The sequence below is a fragment of the Periplaneta americana genome, chromosome 7 (assembly GCF_040183065.1).
Source record: "Periplaneta americana isolate PAMFEO1 chromosome 7, P.americana_PAMFEO1_priV1, whole genome shotgun sequence".
Classification (NCBI taxonomy): Eukaryota; Metazoa; Arthropoda; class Insecta; order Blattodea; family Blattidae; genus Periplaneta; species Periplaneta americana.
Window position 1 is genome coordinate 88955221 of NC_091123.1, and position 24780 is coordinate 88980000.

The 24780-nt window shown below is 34.6% G+C and overlaps 2 protein-coding genes across 4 annotated transcripts in view; one reads left to right on the forward strand and one right to left on the reverse strand.

Moving 5' to 3' along the window:
• Hsc70-5 (Heat shock protein 70 cognate 5) overlaps window positions 1-2619 on the reverse strand; it is a 66033-nt gene extending 63414 nt beyond the window's left edge. The window contains exon 1 of the mRNA XM_069831016.1: window positions 2391-2619. Within this exon, the coding sequence (XP_069687117.1) occupies window positions 2391-2489 (99 nt within the window). The 5' untranslated portion in view covers window positions 2490-2619. The remainder of the gene's footprint in view (window positions 1-2390) is intronic.
• A 7694-nt stretch (window positions 2620-10313) lies between these two features.
• The window catches only part of LOC138703272 (ATP-dependent RNA helicase DHX30-like), a 104288-nt gene continuing 89821 nt past the window's right edge, over window positions 10314-24780 (forward strand). Inside the window, exons 1-4 of one of the 3 annotated variants that reach the window (XM_069831018.1) lie at window positions 10314-10570; window positions 11951-12147; window positions 18180-18336; window positions 23324-23856. In XM_069831018.1, coding sequence (XP_069687119.1) covers window positions 12096-12147; window positions 18180-18336; window positions 23324-23856 — 742 coding nt within the window. In that variant the 5' untranslated portion in view covers window positions 10314-10570; window positions 11951-12095. The remainder of the gene's footprint in view (window positions 10571-11950; window positions 12148-18179; window positions 18337-23323; window positions 23857-24780) is intronic. The other 2 variants (XM_069831017.1, XM_069831019.1) reach the window with 2 other exon arrangements.

Consider the following 24780-nt stretch of genomic DNA (forward strand, 5'->3'; position numbering starts at 1 on the left):
ATACGGAACCTGAGAGTTCTGCTAATTCGATGTTGTGTACTGGGGGACTCTTTCATCCCAAAAAAAAGAAAAAAAAAATTCTTCTTAATTATTAATTTATGTACTTTATTATATTTTTAATCAAAGTCGCATGTTGAAAATGCAATAAACAATTTCAATACCCAAATAATTTTCATTCTCTTCCTTTTTGGTGAAAATTTAAATTAAATCTTTAGTTTTATTATTTGTCTGCACTGTCACATTCCATCTTAACTTCACTGATGTGAATAGTCGATCAAGTCTTCCTTCAGTATCCAGGAGACATTGGTGAGCGTATGCACATGTCTGAGACATGCAATCACCAGTACATGCCTCAGTCTGCCGACTACTTCTGACCATTCTGGGCCCGTTTCAAAAGTTTGTTGGAGCACCTGACTGAAGTACATGTTTCCAGTTTAGAACTGGTTCGGAGTGTGTTGGAATATCTTTTCTGTACTGTGCATGCCCACAATGGTTACGGACGGTTACTGACTGTTGTTGAAACGAACCTAGCAAGGACCCAAGAATGTTAATACATTTATACCTTAACGTGGTAACGCTATAGTAAAGAAGTACTCTCGATAGAATTACCTTCCATTTTCTATTAGTTGCTGAGATTAGCACAGGTCAGTTAGAGATTTAATTTGTATCTTGTATTAAAATTATTAATGTTTTGATTGGTATTAAAAGTATCTTGAATTTTAACACGAACATCAAGGAAAAATGTAGGCCTACTCACAATGTAAGGTCAAGATGTCTACATTTTGATAATTCTTTTTGGACACGCTTCCGTACAGAGGCAGCGCCAAATTGGGATTATGGTACTTTGTACTGATTTAATAGTTACTTAATATTGATAAGCATATTTTTTTTTTACGAGGATCAAGTGCTTTCGACACGGTATATTATAATATTGAACGTGGTTATGTTATGGTACAGAGAGGTTACGAGACGGTGTAATGGGACGCCATTTTCGTGTTGCGAATAAAATGTTGTACAGAGCACTTTTCCTACACAGGGAATGCTGAAAATGTGTATTTCTACTTTAAAAAATCTCTCCCAGCATTACAATATTTTATCTGAACGTCGTATGAGAACAAGGAAAACCATTCACATTCAGTGAGCGAGAAACAAACAGGCAGAAGTGAAGTAAACATATTTACAAACTAGGTTAACAGCAGTTGAGGCAATGACAGGGTTGGTTATCTTGAAAAACCTAACCTATTTCAAAATCTTATTACAATATGAGAAAACTAAGTAAATTTAATTCTTTCTTTCTTCCTTATCTTTTCTTGCCGCAGCATTTCGTAAAATCGGGATGACATAATAACAGCTACACCAAAGGAGGAATTTTTTTTTTTTTTTAACTACTGCGTGGAGATCAGAGAGACTCCCCCCCCCCACCCCCCCAGCAAAAGCACTCATTTCTCCGTAAACTTTCTAACTCATATCATATGAGTCTTTACTTTCCATAATGTTCTTGAGAAAGTGTTTTCATATAGGCCTATATAAATCACAAAAAATAACACTGCACTACTTGTGGACTAATAATTCATGACATTAGTAGTCGCTTGGGGGTCAACAGAACCCCTAGCCTGGAAAATTATAATTAACGCAACAAATGATAGTAATATAGGCCTATTGGAAGTTATCATGTGGTCACACTGCTGACATGGTTTTAGGAATGTAATGATAAGCCGGGCAATATAAACTACATAAAAGTGGTAGAAACAACTGGGGGTACCGATTATTAACTGTTAAATATAAAATGGTGGTTCCTTAGTCTAATTCTGTAGAATTACCAATAACATCACTAATAGGCTATATCCTTCATATGAACATAGTATTCAATAATAAGTACCTATAATAAAAGGGATTAATTAACAAAATGGTAACATTATACTGCACATTAATTTGCAGTAATTTATACACATACTTACTAGTCTCTATTTCCCAAGAAATTACGAATTGCTAGAAGCTTCCATGATTACGGGCAAGGTGAATTCCCATTGTATTGTAGAAGTAAGGGGTTTAGAATTATGCTGGCATTGGACTTCCATGTAGTTAATCACTCAAATACCGGTAACCGTTTCATTAAGTGTGAGCATAAATTAAAATTTAAAGAATACAGTCAAACCATTACAGACCGGTATGTATTTTTTTCTAAATCCCGTTCTACCTCATCATACGATGACGAAATAAGTCAACTTGTCGGTTTATGAAATTCTACAAAAGTACTAATCGTTAAGGTACCGGTAATGTAGTACCTTACGCATTCGGATTCAATCTATACATTAGACAGACTCATTAATACCTCGTGTAATTAAACTTACAACAAAAAGGAATTAACATGAACTATTTCAACAACTTACCTTGTTCAAAAACGTGCTAAAATGTTGTTTGTAAGTGGATTCGATTAAATTCGTACAGTCGAATGTTTTTCTGCCGATAATTCTAGTAGCTAACAACATTTTTATTCTCAAATAAAATTTAGTTCTTTATTTCTAGTTCAACTTCCACTTCACGTGTAAATGATGCAACACCTATCGTTACTTCACCAAAGAAATATTGCACTACTGCGCATAACATTCACGCATTTCCAAAGAGAATAAAGTTCCATCACTGAATAGGGATATGATCACAGTCTAGTATATACAGTCGCGAAGCTCAATACGTAGTAAATATGCAAACATTAGGTAGTTGCTCACCACTAGGATCGCTAATATCGCCTCATTACAGGCAATGCAAAATAGTACCGTCACAGTCTATTGTTTCTAGCACCCTCAAAACTCAACCCTCGTGACTGTATATAGTAGACTGATAGGAATAGGGATATCGGGGATATCCTGAACTAGCAGCAACAGATAGCGCGAGTCTACTTTGAGGGGTGCGCTTTGCGTGTGCATTTTTCGTTGAAGATTACGGAGTGGATTCACGTAGTGTGTATTAAATACTCTTAAAAACAATTCAAAATGCCAAATTTTCGTCGTGTTCCTATATGTAAAAACCAAGGAAAGCATTTTGTCTTCAATCAGGTACCGAAAGATTCTGAATATATGCTTCCAATCTTAGAAAATACAACTAATTAAATTGCGTCTATTTAAAAAAAAAAAGAACTACTTCAAGTAGCAGTAGTAGTAGTAGTAGTAGTAGTAGTAGTAGTAGTAGTAGTAGTAGTAGTAGTAGTAGTAGTAATTTATTCACCATAAAGATCTTTACAAATCGTAAGGAATTCCTGCCTACAGTTTCATTTAGAAAGAAAAATTGTAATGAAAACATATGTAACCTCAACAGGAAGCTATATTGGCTTAGATTATATCCTAGGTCATATATGAGGGGCTTAGAACAAAAAGCAGGTAAGTGACGGAAACCTAGTTTTGAGGAAATTACAGTTAAAGTTCTACATGCAACGAAATATTATACACTAGCTTGGTGAAATGATGCCCATATAGCAGCACTGCACAGTGTGATCACGTACCTGATTTTATCCCAAATAAACATCCTTTTGTGCTATCACAACACGCATTTACCTCATTTTTTTTAATAATGTCACTTACCTGCTTTTTGTTCTAAGCCCCTCATATGTAACAGATAACCCAAGCCCGTACTATTCTTGGCAACAAGTGGAAAATAACGGACGCTATGCATCGCTAGTGTCGAGAAATGAGCTTGCCATAACCGGTATAAATGCATCTATATCTCCCTAACTACATGACGTAAAGATGAGTGCAAATCTTTCTAACATAGACTAACAATTTGATATCAGTGCATCGATCTAAGATGGTACATGCAAACCACGTACATCAGTTTACAAACAAACGTTACTGTATAATAAGAACAGAAGTCTTAAGAGTAAACAATTTGATAGGTATAAGTTCATTGGACATTCTGAGCAGAAATATGTAGTTTTCTGTTTTCCATGCTGCCATTTCGTTCAATCTGATTCAAACAATGCTGAACATGTTTTCACTCAATCTGGATTTTGCAATTGGGGAAAAAATAGGAGAAAAAAATTGCAAAGCATGTGGACAGTGAATGTCATAAATCTTCAATAGTAAAATGGAACAGTTTTCTGGAAAGTGAAGAAAGTAGCTGCACAGTAATTTCAAAGCTAAACACAAAGATAACATTATTGCGTAACCGATCAGATTTGGCAACAATGGCTCGGATCACTTTACTTTGTGCTCGCAAGGCATTGGGCTAGGTCATCGCGACTATTGCAACAGGAAGTGTCAAGGAAAAAAACAAATACTGGAAGACCAAAAACAATTACAGGTGATGAAAATGCCCTTGATATGATGTTATGCATTGAAGAAGATCCTCACAAATCAACTAGACAGGTGGCACTTGAATATGTCAGTCATGCATCAGTATGTAAATTGTTGAAATAACAGGAATAGCATCCATATAAAATTCATCTTGTGCAAGAGTTAAATGAGGATGATTGTGATAGAAGGAATGAATTCTGCGACACAATGATTGCGATGATAGATCAGAAGCCACATTTTGAGAAATGTATCATATTTTCAGATGAAGCAACTTTCTCTCTACATGGCACCGTCAATCGCCATAACTGTCGGTATTGGACTACTCATAACCCCCATTGGATGGCAGAAGCATATACACAGTATCCACAAAAAGTCAATGTCTGGGCAGGTTTAGTGGAAAGCAGCAAAATTGTTCCATTTTTAATAGACGGAAATATGAACTCTGATAAGCATCAACAGCTTTTGCATGATGATGTTATCCCAACATTCAGACAGTTGTTTCCTGGTGTGTATCAAAGGAACATCTGGTTTCAACAAGATGGTGCACCTCCACATTATGGTAGAAGAGTAATGGATTTCCTCATCCAATTGTTGTTCCCTGGTATGTGGATTGGAAGAAGAGGGCACATTGAATGCCCAGCTAGATCACCTCAGCTCAACCCATTGGATTTCTTTCTGTGGAGTTAGTTAAAGTCCAGGGTGTATCGTGATAGACTAAACAGTATTAACGACCATATTAAGGATTAGTAATAAGATGAAACTGATCACTCCTGAAATTGTGAGAAAGTCAATGGACTGCTTTCGTGATAGACTGGAGCATTGTTTGGCCGTGAATGCTTCTTTGAACATTTATTATAATTTTAAACATTCTCTGACACAGTTTGTTTGTTTCATAGCCTACTCCATATATGAATACACATTTATTTTGTGTTACATTATCAAAGCATCATTTATGCTGAGCCAAACTTCTATTTGTATGTAAAAATGAATGGAGATTTCAAATATGTAAAATGTAATATAGAGTGCCATTTAAAAAAAAGTTATTTCTTTGCCACACTCTGTACATGAATCAATATTTTTTTGAGCCCACAGCCATAACTTTCAGTGAGATATCTCCAACAACTTTTGTTTTTGGTATTTTTTCATAAAAGGAATATATAAAACAGTTATTCCGTACTTAATTCACAAACTGTACATAGGCCTATATAGTCTATGCATATAATAAGAAAGTAGGGGAACCTTGACACCAAAATCCATTTTGTGAATATTTTCTTTAATGTAGACTAATTATGACGTAATAACTTCAATTTTTCAAATTTTGTAGTCCCACATAGTTTTCAAAACTGCACGTCCTTAACATACAAAACGCACGAATAATCGTGTTACTACTCGATTATATTATATGGGATGGCACATGAAAAACCGGCCCGCCACGAGCGCATACAAACATCATCATCATCATCATCATCATCATCCTTGCATGTATTGGGCCTGGTGGCCTGTTACGGTCTCTTGCCAACGCTTGAACGGTCTGCCCAAGGATCTTTTGCCCACAGGATGGTATTTTAAAATTTGTCGTGGAAAGATACAAACAACAAATGAAATAAATAAAATATAAGCTAATGCAAAGGTCTGTATTTACTGAAACGATCTTATCTTTTATATTCGGTGCTGAAAATGACCTCCTTGTGCTTCAATGCACTTTTGGGCGCGCCATAACATGTTATTATACAATTTGTGCAACTCTGCTGCATCAATTCTCAAAATTTCATTACGAATATTGTTCTTCAAGTCTTCTAATATCCTTGGATTATTTGCGTACACTTTTCCCTTTAGACTGCCCCACAGATAAAAGTCACAAGTGGTAAGGTCCGGCGAACGCGGCGGCCACAATCCTTTGCTGACAGTCTTTCTTCTGTTAATCTTTCATGAATTCGTGAGGTTGATTCGCGTGAAGTGTGACAGGTCGCCCCATCCTGTTGAAAGAAAGCGTTCAAGCGTTCTTGAGCGTCAACTGTGCATAAAATTCCTCAACGATTCGTATATACACATTAGTGTTTACGGTTGTTTAAAAAAATATGGGAGCCACACTCCGACTTGCTGACACAGCACTCCGATTTTTCTATCGTGAAGAGGTATCTCAAGTATATGATATGTCTCGTAACCAGAATATTCTATGAAAGGGAAATATAAAAATTGGAGATTTATCCTTCGAAGAAGCGGAAAAATACAAATATCTTGGAGCAACAGTAACAAATATAACTGACACTTGAGAAGAAATTAAACGCAGAATAAATATTGGAAATGCGTGTTATTATTCGGTTGAGAAGCTTTTGTTATCTAGTCTGCTGTCAAAAAATCTGAAAGAATTTATAAAACAGTTATATTACCGGTTGTTCTGTATGGTTTTGAAACTTGGGCTCTCACTTTGAGAGAGGAACATAGATTAAGGGTATTTGAGAATAAGGTTCTTAGGAAAATATATGGGGCTAAGAGGAATAAAGTTATGGGAATGGAGAAAAGTTACACAACGCAGAACTGCACGCATTGTATTCTTCACCTGACATAATTAGAACATTAAATCCAGACGTTTGAGATGGACAGGGCATGTAGCACGTATGAGTGAATCCAGAAATGCATATAGAGTGTTAGTTGGGTGACCAGAGGGAAAAGACCTTTGGGGAGACCGAGACGTAGATGGGAGGTTAATGTTAAAATGGATTTAAGGGAGGTGGGATATGATGATAGAGATTGGATTAATCTTGCACAGGATAGGGATCGATGGCGGTCTTATGTGAGGGCGGCAATGAACCTTCGGGTTCCATAAAAGCCATTTGTAATTAAGTGAGTATTGTTATAAATAAATGCTTTAAAATGTCCTTTTTCACCTACATCACATATTTTAATGTTGATGTTACATTCCTTTTTCCGGGGAAGTCTTCAATTTAGTAGCATTATAGTTATCGTCTCGTGTGTCATACCCAAGAGTTTCGAAGTCCGATCTTACATATTAGATCAATAATGCTATGTTTTCTGAATTTAAAACAGCTGAAAATGTTTTCCGGATCTCAGCGTGCAGACTTTATTTAATCGTTGACAGAGGCCGAATGTGTCTTAATTCGCTGGGCTAGCGATCAGAGCAAGAAATGTGTTTACCTCGCGCGAAGTGAGCGAGAAACTCGTAGTATGTAGTTGTAAAACAATGCTTTCGATTTTGCGCATTTCTCGCGCACATTTCACATTACACATTTCCCGGTATAGTGTGTAACCGGCCTTAGATCAGTGCCATATTGGAACCATAGCTTTATTATTATTGTCATCATCGAGGAACTCTGGGTTTGTAGCTTATCGCTGGCAAATGTGCAAAACCTCGTAAGTCCTGAGAACCAAAATGATTAGAAATGCAAGAAAACTAATATTAATAGAAGCATATTTCATAAAATTACGTGAAATAATTCAGAGATAATTTCATTAACCATATTTTTGTTTATATCTTTATATGTCAAGCAAATTTAACACAGAACAGTTTTATTGCATTTCAGACAATTATTTTGGTTCTCAGGACTTAAGAAGTTTTTCACTTTTGCTTCTATAGCGTCTTTAAGTATCAGGTTGAATTTGAACCTTGCCTTTTAAAGAACTGTAGGAGATCATCATACCCACATTTTTTTTAAGTACCAGGTTGAATTTGACCCTTGCGTTTTAAGCTACGGTTTGGCTACGGCGATATTCGCCGACGATCATCGCTGGCGATCTTCGCTGGGATTCTGTCCCGTTGATTTGAATGTGCATGGTTTCTTTACGGCGATGAACGTCAACGAACGTCTCTGGGCTCGACGAACATCGTCGGCGTTTGCCTTGGAAGCAAAAACCTGGCGATCATCGCCGAGAAACCAATTGTAAAATTACAGTAGGTCATGAATTAAATCATTTAATAACATGTGATTTATACATCATACATACTATAATGGCGGTAAAACAGAAATCTTTCTGCAATTTCTTCACTAATGAGGACGATATATTAATTGATTAAACACAAATCTCTGTTCGACATGAGCCAAAAAGAAGAATCAATGTAAACAATAACAAATCTATATTTTGCAATAACCAGAACTGTTAATACAATTGAGTAAAGTGATTCATAATTGAAGAACACACACGATGCGGCAGATATAGCTACTGAAGCAAAGTTTGAGTGTGAAATAGTAAGTGAAGTGGAATTCCGAGCAAAGGAGAGAAGTGCAACAACCTCCTTCTCACATTATTTTTTTATTTGTAACATTATTTCCTAAATAAATGCTCCTAAATAAAAAAAATAACATTGTAAACATTAAAAATAAAGTTTTTATATAATTGGTTTTTACCTTAAAGTTATGCTTATCTTTCAGCTGGGCTGATTGGTTTGTGAATAAATTTTGTAATTTGACAACATCATTTTCAATTGAACTTAAAACAAAATGAAATTGTTCGGGAGAAAGTCTGAAATATTCCTTAAAATTGGTGGGTTCATTTTCAAGATGTTTTAATATCAATTAATTAAAAGACCCCTCTGTATATCTATTTATAAACATGACATTAACTACTTAAAAGATCCGTACTTGTTTTTCAAGGCAAAACTAATATTATAACATTATCACATTGTCATCCACATATCAGCTGATCAGACATGGTCAACTATATAAAACAATAAACTATCCACCTACGAAGTTCGCCGGTAAAGAAACCACTCTCTGACGATGACCGCTGGCGATATCAATCGTCAGCGAAGTTCATTCGACGAAGATCGTCGTAACGAAACCGTAGCTTTAAAGAACTGTAGGAGATCATGTGACACTTTAGAGCTTAAAATATTCCAAGGCAACTCTACCAATAGCAGAGTGAGCAAATTGATAATGTCTTATAAAAGGAACCGTTATATTTTTACTTATTAGAGTGGACGGCAATTCGGAATGCGGTAGTCTGCTGGCGTTTGCGTCGAGAGAGACAGATAGAGAAAGACAGCTTACAACATTGTCACATCGTACTTCACGCGCACGTGCAATACAAATAGGTCAGGATGGAATTTAATTATAAAAAGACAACAATGACCTCAGCCGTTGATTACTGTAAGCATGACACGAAACAAACCCTCTTTCCTTCACTAAAAGCATTCTTTGCACGGTTCTCAATTCCACACCACATCCTTCGGCAGTGGTTTCTTGCGCGTTGGCAATGGTGCAGCCAGCATCAAGATGGCCGGCAGCGTTCTGCTTGTCAAAGTTTTTACAATAATGATACACCTTAAACACTTTTTTCCCGCGCCTGCCTGTGCAATGCTTGTCTTTTTACAGTCTTTTCTTCCATTTATTTATCTTAGACACACAGTAAATTTTGGTTTTACTTATTCAATGTATTGAAAAACTCATATGTGAACAAACGAACCTGAGAAGTACTTGTTATAGACTGATTCTGATTGGTTCTACTATACACGCTTGTGACGTCACATACCAGAAATGCTATGGCGCATATAGCAACTGACCGCCTTCCGAAATGCCGTCTAGTCTAGAGGATCTGGATGGTCGTACCCACAGTCTAATATATTGTGGTCGTACCCACGAATTACGAAAGCTATGTTATGGATCAAAATATCCATTACTATATTTTACTTGGTATCGTTACTTCTTTGGATAGGTGGCAGACCTATAGAGCTTTTACAATTAAAGATAGGATGATGAACATGAAATGATTGTGGAAACTTACGACTGGGATGAAGTCGGTTCGTGGCTTAAAATTTTACTCGTATTGTCCCGTCATTCGCTTGAAGGAACTTGGAGACCACTAAAAGGCCAAGTCAAGATAACAGACCCATGGAATCGAATACAAGGCTCAAATAATAACCATTATTTCACTATACTAGATAAATACAGCTTTTATATTTTAAAATAATTATATGTTAATAGCTTTAATTCTTTATTATGTAAACTACTTTTTAAGACTATAGATCAAGAAAAGGTTGAAATGGAAATTTAAGTTGTATCTTGTGGCTATCCTGTGATAAATTTACAGAAAACTCGTTGGCAAAAAAGCTGTAACAAATGACAATCGTAAATGTCTGAAGGTTAGCGGGTAGCACGAGAACGAATGTGTAATGGGATATATAGTTTTCTGTAAATTAAATTACATCACTGACATGTGTGTTAAGGTCGGAATAACACTTGATGTGGTTCGACAATTGACACAGATAAACGTACTAAGACCATTTAGGTCTTGCGTATCAATTAAGGGACCAACTTTTATCAGAAGAGGTTAGTTGCGTTCACATTATAATGAATAATATAATGAAAGTTTTAAATTACATACTTTAAAATTCAGTGGTAATGTATACTCTGTTTTAAACTTTATAAGGGCAAGCTGTTTTGATACATTGCTATGAATACAGTACGAAAGTAAATTTTATGTTGGCTTAATGATGCAACTTTTTGCTTACATTAGTAAAGCATTTTGTAGCATTTAATGGGGTTCAGCTACTTAATAACGTCTCAGTTTCACTTAAGAAGTTCAATAATCTCTTGGTATTTCTTTTAAATATAGATGTTTTTTTAGTAGGTTATTTTTACGACGCTTTATGAACAGCTTAGGTTATTTAGCGTCTGAATGAGATGAAGGTGATAATGCCGGTGAAATGAGTCCGGGGTCCAACACCGAAAGTTACCCAGCATTTGCTCATATTGGGTTGAGGGAAAACCCCGGAAAAAACCTCAACCAGGTAATTTGCCCCGACCGGGAATCGAACCCGGGCCACCTGGTTTCGCGGCTAGACGCGCTAACCGTTACTCCACAGGTGTGGACAATATATATATATATATATAGATGTTGTTTCAGCAATCGTGGTAATTGTACACATTCAAACCATAGAAATATATCCATTTTACTGGTAGCTATATCAGCTTATTGAAACATTGGAATTACGGGTGTACTTGCGCACCGGGACCAAGCCTTCTATTTCATATCTCCTTTCATTGTGAGAGTAGTGTGAGGTCTTAAAAATATATTTAGGTGTATTACTATTCACTGTTGCAAACCTTTCCTTTACGTTGAAGCAATATAACACGAGAATTAAACAAACTGTGGTAGAATTAGATTAGCATGTATTTTAAAAACAGAAAAAGGGAGTATTTTCCCTCGACTAAAAATACAATGTGAAGTTAGTATCTTCCACTGTTACAGGCTTTCCCCTTTATATTAAAGCAACATTACACGAGACGTAAACAGTGGTAGAAGAAAAAAAACGCGCACACACACAGACACATAGTATTTTTCCTGGATCAGAAAAATGCATTCAAATAGCGTAAATTTTAGAATCCTTGTTATTGAGAAAGTATACGGTGTCTAGCCTAGAGATATCCAGAAATAAAAGAAAAACCTGACTTAACAATGAGGGTAATTAACTGAAAATTTGTTTTAATGTATATAACACTCTCCAAGTTTTACATCCAGTTCATTATATCTCAATGTGAGCACATTTTGTTGTTTTGTAAATGTCCAAAGAATATTCCAGTTCCCTCCAAGTTCTATGCAACATTTGAGGCATTGTGCGGTCAATTGCTAACCTGATGTGTTGTCTAAATTGTAACAAATTTTGGATTGGATGTTATTGATACACAAAGTCCTACACGAATCTGCAGGCAATGAAATCCAATGGAGTCAGATCTGGAGACCTTGGTGGCTATGCTTTGGGTCCTCCTCTTCCAATCCAATGACGAGGAAAATTTCTATGAAGGAAGCTGTTGACATCATGGTAATAATGTGGTGGAGCACAGTTTTGTTGAAATGTTGACCCAAGGGGGATTTGGAGCACAACGAAATTTTCTAGCATATCAAGGTAACTGTGCCCAGTCACGGTTTTCTCCAAGAAGAAGAATAGACCAATAATTGCATTGTGCATTAACCCAATCCAAACATTAACGTTTTCCGTGTCTCTTTGGTGTTCCATTATAGCACGAGGTTTCTCAGATCCCCATATGCTGTAGGTATGGCTGTTAACTTTACTGCAGAGATGAAATGTAGCTTCATCACTGAATACCACTTCCTCAAGATTTGAAGGGTTTTTGTCAATGAGTTGCAGAATTTTATCTTAAGGTCGATTCACATTATACAGAACATCACCGTCATGGACCGGTACCATCACCGTCACGTTCAATGGCTACAGATTCACATTTAATGACAAGTGACTGTCAGTTTGCCGGCATATAAACAGTTCTTTTCTTCTCAAACTGGATCTCTTCCGGTATACCAGTCTGTATTTTTCTGTATGTGCTTTGATCCTGAGTGGAAGAGAAAACCTGATGGCCGAACTCTACCAGGGAAAATAAAACATTATTATTATTATTATTATTATTATTATTATTATTATTATTATTATTGTTATTATTATTATTCGTAAGCAGTAATGTAATTTGTATTGTTTGTAAGATTTACTAATATATTTACTTACATATTCATATACATATTTTGCCAATTTTGGCTATATTATATTTTGTAAATCAGATATTTTTATAACTAGGGTTCGAATGTTTATTTCAGGTTATTTTTTGCAGCAGCATTTCTATTCAGAAATAGATACGAACAAACAAATAACGACATCAATAATAATAATAATAATAATAATAATAATAATAATAATAATAATAATAATAATAAAAATAATAATAATACATATTCATCTACAAAATTTGCCAATTTTGGCTACATTATATTTAGTAAATCAGTTTTTTTTTATAACTAGGCTTCGAATGTTTATTTCAAGTTATTTTTTGCAGCAGCATTTCTGTTCAGAAATACACACGAACAAACAACAGCATTAATAATAATTATAATAATAATAATAATAATAATAATAATAATAATAATAATAATGATGATGATATGATGATGATAATGATGAAATTCAGTTCAATGAATTTAATAACTATGTTTAATTAAGTAGGCCTACTTATTAAAAGTTAGCATATTCATATGTTTGGTCATCTTTCGGCATTTTGAGGTCATATTTTGCAATTTTGAAATTCATGTTTGCATGCATATTTTTTCACTTTTTTTTTGGTCATAAGCATTCGAAGCCTAATTATAACATGTAACAAAAGCATGAACAATTTACGATTGAAATTAATTCATTTAGTGTTCTGCTCAAGGGCAGGTCTTTCACTGCAAACCCAGCTTTCTCCAGTCTTTCGTATTTTCTGCCTTGTAGTACCTACATAAAAGCAAAATAATAGTATGTTATGCTAAAACTTTTATATAAATTAAACATACTGAACATATTAAATATTAAGACATAAAATTAAGTTAAATAAATTCACCTCCGTAAAAGTAACACTTGTGTTCGTAAGTTCAGTACTGAAATATAGATAGGAGAAAAAAAGAAGAAAAAACAATAAATACGAGTACAGTGACATCAAAAACTTTTTCCTTACATTTTTATTGTACTTTGTTTTTTGACTATACCATGCAGGCTTTGCTTAGTGTTAAGTTTTACTTGCCATGCTAATATTTTACACTGCATAGGTACAATCAGGACAAAAATTCAAGGAAAAGTTTTTGATGTCACTTTATAAGTAATTGAAACAATATAGTATAAATTAGAAATGATGTGTGATGAAATAAGTAATTACAATTGACATAATTTTTAACTAATCTACTGCTGTTAATTTTTCTTGATTTCTTTGATTTTAAGTTTAAAATTCACCGTACTTAATTTTTCTAAATCAGGATATTGAAAAGAAAGTGTCACATAGTTTTAGGTCGTAGTAGTAGCTAGATTGATTGTTTTGGAAACTGTATGTTAATATTGTTACTGCATATATATTGTAGGCCAAATACTCTAATACAGAGAGGTAAATGAATTGCAATAATGAAATGTCATTCTTACCTGTTTTATTTAAATCTTTCCCAATGTTTCGCCATATTGCATCTTTGTGAATATTATCACTATATTTCCTGTTCCCCAAATCATAGAGTTCTTTATCCTCACGCACATTTTCGATTAGCACTTCATCACCATTGTTGTTGCAAATAGAAGAAACATGTGACTGTGACGATGCTGTGCTGTGCCGCTATGGAATTCACACTAGCAGACTGTCCATGTCACGTCAAAACATTCTCCTCGAGAATCCCAGATGGTCCGTGACGTATATGTGAACATTACCATACAAAACGCGTTGTACAATATTTTAATGTAATGCTGCCGGTCTGTGACGTGACGACATTCTGTATAATGTGAATCGACCTTTAATCTTCTATTGTTCAGTTGAATGCAGTGAAGAAGCTGGAGTTTGTATGCACGTAGTTTGAGTTGTTCATGAACAGCGTCATGAACAGTTGATTAGGGAATCTGTAACTGATGACCTAGCCTGCCTAATGGACTTCCTTGGGCTCCTATTGAATGCAATTCATATACAATCGACTGTTTCTTCAGTTATTTTTTTTCTTGGGATGTTTGCTGTTTGTGGAATCAAGGATCCTGTCTCTTTAAGAGTTCTATCCCACTGCAAAATTGATTTCGACATAGATGGATTCACATTGAATTGTAGACTAAATCGGCATCAAACTCTGGTAACAGATTTAAATTCAGCAAGCCAAAGCACGTACTTCACTTTTTGCTGTGGTGTCCACATTTTACGTTCAATTAGAATGATTAATGTTGACTATTAGCAATTAGTGACATAAATTGCAATGATAAATCGTTGTCTATCTTTTTGTTTTCTCAATTTTCTTGCTTTCTTGTATAGATTTATAGCATTGTTGTTATAAAAATAAAATCATGGAGAGTTTCTGCTTCCTGTGCCAAACATATAGGCCTAATAATAAAATATATTTCTGTTAATAGATCGTGAACAATTAGTTCTTGATAACTCTAGCCCTGGTGTGGTGTATAGTGTGTTTTATATGGTTGTCTATTCTTAATAAACCTGATTGTCATGTTATCTATGTACAGAAATCCAGATGTCCGTATACGCTAGTATACTTTTAATATTTGTGATATTTCATTAATTGCTTATTCTGTCTCATTTCTCAACTATTATACAGACTGTTAGTAGGCCTACTTGTAATTTGATGAAAGAAAATTACATGGTGCTCGAAGTCTGCGGATATCCATTCCGACCAGTACATTTTTTTGTAGACAATTTTATAATTTAAGGAAGCTTGATTTGTGGTTTGTAAATCTAAATATAATACCGTATCAGACATTATACTTACATTTATTTTCAGAAAATAAATGTTAAATAAGAAACTCGTGCATAATAATCATGTATTTCTGCTGAAAGAAAATTGAAATGACAATCCGTATAACATTGTTTGAGATGTCGATGTTGGTGATGAATCATCATCATCATCATCATCATCATCATCATCATCATCACCACGAACATTTTAGATTCAGGTTCATTTTAATCTTTCTAACTCTGGAGATGACATTGATTTGACCATCGTTGTTTAGGTCTTTCTGTTTGTTAGTCCTTTTATTCATATAAGTGTTAGGCCTAGTTAACATGATAAATCACAAAATAGTCCTTACTGCTTAGTGAACTGTCCGAAGACAGATTTGAATCATCATAAGTCATCACTCATGAGACAAGTCAGGAGATAATGGGGTAGGATATCTAGTTCCTTTCCCTCTCCCTTGCATAATTCACTGACAATAACATATTGTGCTACTAGCTATACCTGTGTGCTTTGCTGAACTGTTACAAATAAATATTATTTATTTAAATTTAGTACCGGTATTTTCGAATATAGCTTTGTTTTTACTTAGTAAATGATTAACATAATAATTTGTAAGTAATTTGCTCCTGAATTATTTTCAAAATTGTGTCTAAAACTATGAATGTAACTGTTACAGTATTATCATACAATAATTTCTGGAGTTCAGTTCTACTTTTATGCTTGCTGTTATATTAGACCTAACAAACAATTGGCCAGTGTCTGAAACAAAACATATTTGTAAGGTTTGAGAGCTGTCAGAAGGCTTCCAATTAAATGATAAGCACCATCCTTGAATTTCAAACGTTGGCATAAAATTGTCTTTGTGTATTTCTTTTGCACCAAACGATGCTATTTGAAATAAGATGTTATACTATCTTATAAATATTTAAAAAGATGTTGATAATAGAAGTACACATATAAATAAGTTTTAATTGGTTGTGGGAGCTCTTGAATCACTGGAAGAACAACTTTTTCAGCAGTGCAACATAATCTGTTTACAAATCAGGCTTTCAGGTATAACTCCCTGTAAAGTTTATTTGAATAATTTCGAGGGAAAAATTGTTCGGAGGCCGGGTATCAAACCCGGGACCTTTAGTTAAACATACAAACGCTCTATGAACTAAGCTACCCGGGAACTCTATCAGACACTGATCCAATTTTTCCCTCTATATCCACAGACCTCAAAGTGGGCTGACAACCGTCAAGCAGTCAATATTGAGTACACACTAACTCTGTGTGACTTAAATTGTGGTTTTCTGTTAACGAACAGTGACGTGTATTATGCAATATAACTCCCTGTGAAGTTGATTTGAATAATTTCCCTCGAATGTGGAGAGAATATTTTGTAGCATTTCCAGGGTGACTTTAGCACAGGCTTCAATGTATGATTCTTTAAATGTTCTACATTCTCAATTTTCTCTTCATATACCAAGCTCTTTATGTAATCCCAAAAGAAAAAAATCAAGGGGTGTTAAATCTGGAGACCTGGCTGGCCATTCTACTGGTGCACGCCGACCAATCCAATATCCAGGGAACTGTTCGTCCAGTTGCTGCAACATTTCTGTGGCTTAACCCACCAGAATGAAGAGTGATATTGTTACAGGTTAACCAAACAGTAAAGCAGAAAAAGTTAATTACCAGAATTACATAAAAATACCTCTTCCAAAGCCTCCTTAGTACTGTACCATATTACAAAATATTTGTAGATGCAGTAACTAATGTTGGTATCATTATGACAGTTATATTGAAATAACTTGAAAACGGTTAGAGATATCTCAAAACAGATTGCACTATTGGTTTTTTTTTTTTTTCAGAAAATTTCACATGATTTTGAGTACCTACATGACCCTTTTTCCATTTAAAATTTCAAAGTTGCATCCAAAATGGCAGCTTTTGAGATAGCTGAGGGCTAGAATCGAATATGTCACTGGTAGAGCATTTGGTTTTATAAATACTGATGACACCTATAGTAATCGAAAATCAAGCATATGGATATTTATTTGGTTCGAGACTTCTGATTCACTCTGTATACTCTGCTAGAGTCGAGAGTGATGAAGATCCTTCTCGAGTGTTCCAGTGGTTTATATAGCCCATGATAGAGTATGTGATACATCAGTACTGCTTTCAAGCATTCGAAATGCCTCTGCTGAGGAAATGAGTTATATTGGCATCTACTGTACAGATGTGCTGCAACATGGTGGAAAAATGTGCCTCAGTGTAAAAAGTTTAAGAACTACTGCTCTAGATACAAAAGTGAATCGAGATGTTCTTGAAGAAGAGAAATCCAGTCAGAAGAACTAAAGGACAATATCTGACAGTGAATAATTTGTAGAGACTTTACTCAAATTGGTAAATTTGTAAGATGGCAGAAATATGAACAGTATGGTTGGGTGAGACTTTATTATAAACAGTTAAAAGTTATTGAACCAGTTTTTATTTAAATTGCAAATGATCTGATATGCTAGACTGCACACTTTATACTCAGAGTTGTTCCACATAATATATGTGGCAATTCTTTATTTCTACAAATGTCAATCATAAGGAAAGTTAGAATATTAATTTTTATGTCACACTGTAGTTCAATCGATTTATGTGTGTTTGTTCAATACTTTGTAATCACTGTTTTGATTTATGAATTTCATTTCATTACAGCTGAGCATCCCTTAAATTTTAAATGGTTCTTCAGCCACATTCCCAGTCAAGTTCTCACCAAGTTGAAAATAGACACGAAGCTGAAATATACTCCTGTTCTCAATCTATCTGACACTTGGAAACCTGTTCTCCTTACACAGTGCCACAAAAATTTAAGGCAAGTATAAGATATATGGTATGGGTTGTGAGTGAAATGTGACACAAGCACAAGTGAATCCATTTTGCCTGTAATTCTCTTATTCAGGGTCAGGGTTCTTTCACATGTTATAAATTAAGACACAGGTCTACCAGATTTACTTTCTTTCTGAAAGAAGCTGTGGCAGTTTCTGACCTGGTTGCAGGTATTTATTATATTCTTTTAATTGTTATACAAATGAAATTTTCTTCCTCCATTCTTTTCTTCCCAGTCGCTGTGCTGTAATCCTCTTGCCAATAATTCCCTCTACCCATGTATTCTTAGGTCCTCTTCTTTTCTTTCCAGTTGGGACCCATTCTAAGCTCCTCTTCACTAGCCTATTTGAATCCATCCTTTTCACGTGTCCAAACCATTGTAATTGTTTAGTTTCCATAAACTGTATAACAATTTTTAAAGTTCATCTTTTTTATTCCATCACTTCTAATTCTGTCTAATTTAGAGCATCGTGCTGACCATATTAAAAAATTCATTTCTATTGACTATAATTTTGATTTTAATTTTGTATTCGTGTTCATGTTTCTGCACCATAAGTTATTAAAATGTTTGCTTTTAATTTAGAAATATGGATTTTAGTTTCTTTAAATATTTGTACACCAAATTCCTTTCAGCATTGCTATATCAGATCGGCTCTTTATTATTCTCTGTTAGTTCAGAATCATTGTATTCATCTTTTGTAATTTCAACTCCAAAATATTTAATATGTCAGTACTTTACCTTTTGGTACTTCTGTTGATAGTTCGTACTGAATTTGAAAAATAACTTTCATGTATAGTATTTTCCATCACAGGTTTTCATACAATTCACAAAAATGTGAATAGGCTATATAGTAATTAATTCATTATTTCTTAGAAATCAAGCTTTAAATTTAGTGAAGTATGATGAAAATTAGTTTGAAAACACATTTTTTTTTTAGATAAACTAAAGAAAGAAAGACATTTTCCCATGATATTTCGGCCAGTGTATAGGACTGGTGTCCATGCAGCATCGTTATATATGTAGTGAAATCTGGTTTCGAAAACCAGCTGTAATGGCCAGAGGGATCATCGTGTTGACCACGCTATAACTCTGTTCTGGTTTGATGATCGTTCACTCTGTTGAGGCATATAGACATGAGGCCAGCAGCTAGCTAGTCGACCTTGCCCCTTCATGTGTTATTTGCACCATGATTGGACTGATTATTGTTAGGTGGGTTATAAATTGTAAATATTCAAGAGTGATTATTTGATTGATTTTCATGTGTCTACTTTAACTATCAGCTTTATCATTAGCGTCCATTTGCTTGATACTTCAGAAACTGTGTGTGTTAGGGATTTATGAGTAGCCATGAAGATTCCATTTGCGATTTGTCGAGATCGGATAGACATTGTAAGTTCTGAATGGGTGAAATTTGAAATTTTCCTCTGTTAAGTCAGCCTTTTGTATGGCAATGACTACAATCATTTCTCTGTCGTGGGTTTTTAGAATTCAGTTGTTTTTGGCTGGTGACAACCACCAGCTTTCCACTGAAAGACTATAAGATGATTATTGAATTGGTTTGTTAAAGTAGTCTCTACCAAGAGGTTCGATTAAGGAGATTAATTTGAGTTCGGAAAATTTTACTCTGGGATGCTTCATCTTGAGCAAAGTGTTATGTATTTAGCACCACCTTGGAAGCATATATGAATTGAGGATTTCCACAGACGTGAACAACATTATCTCCCATATGAATAGTGAATTCCTTTTATTTTTTACTACCAGGGACTAACAGAGAGTAGGTGGAAGTCTGATTTGTATTTTCTATCAAAATTATTAATGTTCTGATTTGTAGTAAAAGTATCGTAATTTTTAACGTAGAAGATAAACAAGGAAAGACTGTACTCACAAGGTAAGGTCAGTATTTCTAAATTTTGAAAGATCTTTTTACATATCCTTTTATTCTTAGAGCTTTCTTTTGTAAAACGAAAATATGTTTGTCTAGTTCAAGATGAGTTAGCACAGAGTATTGCAGTATGGACGGAGTTATTTCGACCGGTTGGTTCAGTGGAGGGTGTGTTAAAGAGGGGAAGACAGGTACAATGGTATGAGCCTCACAGTAAGTAGAGGTTCACGATTTAGTCATATTGGAATTGATTGAATGTATGTACTGTACACTCTTAGAAAAAAGTTTTGTCACACAGATACTTTATAAGTCCCAGAAAAGAGGCAGTGCACATGATCAGACATACAACGAAACAAAACTAATTTTATTACCTCAACTACTCTATTTCCAACTAAAGATTGAAGTAGATGTAAACAAAACCGAAATGTATTACTCCGCAATCGCAAGCTAGCTACCAAAGCAGCCACCAGGGCGCATTATTTTCAGCAAGTGAGCACGCAGGGCAGCCACCGTCTGATATATTGCAGACATTTCAACACATTCATTGAACTAACCCATAAAATGCTCACAGAAGGTTAATATTTATTATTTCTCTACTGGGAATAGTGGATTTTCTTTTTCTGTAGATTCGTGATTGAATGTTATTCTTTGAAGAGTGGAGAATTTCTTTAATTCTACAGAAACCTAATAAAAAATCTCGCACTTTGTTATACCAGCTGTGCTGATGTGCTCTGTGAAGCTGCAAATCACCTTGGGAGGGATTTAATGCCTATTACGCATGCGCGTTGCCATAATACACATTACAATGATTTAACACGTAATGTCTGAAACTACTAATATAAACATGTTGTTTAAATCGTAAGGAAGTGTTCTTATAAGCATGTTTAATTCACTCGTATTCCATGTATATTATACATTTTATTATTTTAGAAGGAACTATTTTAATATGAGGAAGAGTCCATACCTGCGGAGTAACGGTCAGCGCATATGGCCGCGAAACCAGGTGGCCCGGGTTCGAATCCCGGTCGGGACAAGTTACCTGGTTGAGGTTTTTTCCAGGGTTTTCCCTCAACCCAATATGAGCAAATGCTGGGTAACTTTCGGTGTTGGACCCCGGATTCATTTCACCGGCATTATCACCTTCATTTCATTCAGACGCTAAATAACTTAGATGTTGATACAGCGTCGTAAAATAACCTAATAAAAAAAAAATATGAGGAAGAAGATGACAAGCATGAGTTTGGAGGCGTTGTGCGTCCAATAGCCAATCAGGAACCATTATGCCACGTGCATTTATTTACATTTACTTCAGTCTTTAGCTGGTAAGAGTATAGTCCTTCTCTTGTGAACTAGGTCGCTTGCTCTCTGATCATGCACACTGCCTCCTTTTTGGGACCTATGAAGTATCTGTGCAACAAAACTTTTCTAAGGCTGTACATACGAAAAGGTGAACGTGGCGAAAGTTTAATGTTATGTGGCATCTGTGGGAAGAATCTTTAGTGAATAAAAGTAATATTAAAAGGGTTCCTGATAATACTGACATATGCACTGAATGCTGTCTACATACTGTAGGTACTAATAAACTACCTGATGTCTCAAAAGTACTGTATCACTGATAAGTCATGAAAAACCTGTGCAAAAACAAGCACCACATATAATTCAAAATGTCTACAAATACTTTACAAATGCAGACAGTACTTTGCTGATATGCTACACTGTTAAAGCAACGAGAGTGCCACAAACAACAGTGAAAACCATAATTTCCTTAGATATTACAGGCTATCACATGCCAACGAAAAAATGAGTCAAGAGCAAAAAATTTTGTAAGGTCGACTACTTAAAGATAGAAATATATCACATTTAATTATGGTAAGCAAGACATAAGAGTTTACTTTTACGTTGGATAGCATCAAGATCCAATATGATTCATTTATCACTGTAATGCTTTTCACACGACTTAGTTCATACTTCTCATCTTTGTGGCCACAATATTTTGTCTGGGCGCATATTTAACTTACCATAACTGACAGTGATTGAATCTTAACATTACAACTAGGCAATGTTGTTTAAGCGTAAATGGCTCATGTTGTTCTGGGCAGCTAAAAACCACAACCTCTAAGAATTAAGTTGCATGAAAAGGGTATAATCCAGAGTATTTTTTAAATAAAAAAGTTGTATTTTTTGTCTATTAGTTTCTTATTTTATGCGGAATATCATATTGAATAATGAACAGTTTTCGTTCTTCTTTAATGCACCTACATAATTTTCAAAAATAATTTTATTAGTTTGTTATGCTTTTTGTATGCATCTCTCAATTTGTAATAAGATTCTGTCTCAGTTTTCAGGTTCAGCAACTTGTCGTTAACTGTAATCACTTCTTGTTATTATGATTTTATGACAGGAACATAATTCTTAGGCGATTGTGTAGTGCTGTTATTTTGCATTCAAACTCCTTTCTTACCAACCATCCATGCTTGGATTGACCTTGGTGTAATAGTTATTGCTAGGATCTGATGTGCATTCATATTGGTCAGCTGATAAATGTTCCTTCACGTACCACTTGCAGGATTTAATAATAGGAGAATATGCACTATAACAGCAAAGTTTTGTGTGCAAACCCATAGAGAATTTGAAAAACAGTTTTCTAGCGATAATATTCCTTTAGGGCTTACTGTAACATTATTTGGTAAATTAAACTGTACACTACAGAATCAGTATTGGTTAGGAAAATCAACAGATGACGCATATAAATGAAGAAAATGTCGACTACACTGGTGCAAGATTGGAATGCTCATGAAGGGAATTCTTGTAAAAATTAGCTTAAGAAGCTGAAGTTTCAGTTTCTCAGCAAGAATAGCTACAAAATTATTGAAACTTTGACCATATAAAATAATTTAAATTGAATCATTACATCCAGAAGCAGCTTTTGTAAGCATTTAAGTTTGTCTCTCTGTTGTCTTGTTTCTTCAGTTGGATTCACAATGACTTAGTTCACGGGAAGTACTGTAGAGTAGACTGATGTGAGGCATGCAGATATGGCAGAAAAACTATTGACTCTGTATTATAGTAATGTGTGATTGTTTGTCACAGGTCTGTTGGTTTTGCAGTCTGTAAAAAACGGCCAGGGAGCACAAATTTATTACACAGTATTAGACAAAACAGTACAATTTTCAGGAATGTTAATTTTAAGAAACGACTTTCTCCTGTATTGAAACAAATTGCAACTCATAAGGACAGTGAAACTACTGTGAATAGTCGTAACTGTAGTTCATTTGTGAGGAAATATAAACCCAGTGTCTGTAAGAGGATCTGCTTACCAACGAACTCTCATTGGTATACTCTTAATAAAATTGAACAATGTAATATCATGTTAAGAACTCATACTTTAAGTGATGGGCATTTACTTAGTGGTGGAAATGGTTTTTCGGGAGGACCAATGATATGCAGAATGGAAAGCACATTTGCATCACAGCAAGAATCTGATAATACTGCTAAAAAAATTGACACTACAAAGGTCTCTCGTCATTCTAAGAATAGAAAAAGGAAATCTGAAGAGGTAAAGGAAAATGATGAAACTTCAGATAACCTTGAAGAGGAAACACTTGTGAACATTTCTCCCAAAGGTATGTTTTGTAATACATATTATTATTATTATTATTATTATTATTATTATTATTATTATTATTATTATTATTATTGTTATTGTTATTGTTATTATTATTATTATTATTATTATTATTATTATTATTATTATTATTATTATATACACACAGTAAAACCTTGATAAGACACACCCACTTATTACGCTATCCCATGTAATACACTTTTTTTTGTCCGGTCCCTGCACATTTCATATATAACGCCATTATAAAATACCCTGTTTGTTGCGCTCAAGTCCCATATAATACGCTATTTTGACTCAATTTCTGCAGCTGCGACGTCAGGAGGATGTAAGTGCAGGAAAGTGAAGTGTAGTTAAACATGAGGACTTACAGAACACGCACATGGCAAACAACTGTAAATGACTTTTTTCGAAAGAATTAAGTCCAGTACATATTGTAAATGTATTTGACGTACTGTACAGTAATTATTACATAATGGAGTAATACTGTATTACGTTTCATGGATCATGTATTTCAATAAAGAAAAATGCTAATATATACTGTATGTAAGTCAAAATTAGTATACCTGCCTAATACGCAGTGCTAGGCTAGGAGATGATTACTATTCAGTGCATGGGCATTTCTGCTTTTTTAACCTCCTTTTCGCTCAACTTGGAGACTTTCAAGGTCTAAGAGGAGGTCAAAGAAGAATTAATTATGAACACATTTCTCTGTTTCATGATGAAAAACATAACAAAAAGGTGCCATCCCCGAAAAAACAGCACATATGCTATATACTGTATATATACAGAGTGAATAAAAAGTATGGAACAATGCTTGTAACTTACTTATTTCTAATTTTATGAAGAAACTATTTATACAAAAGTTGTAGGGTATCAAAGAAGGAATATTTTGAACACAGTTTCAAATACTATGCTTTTCATT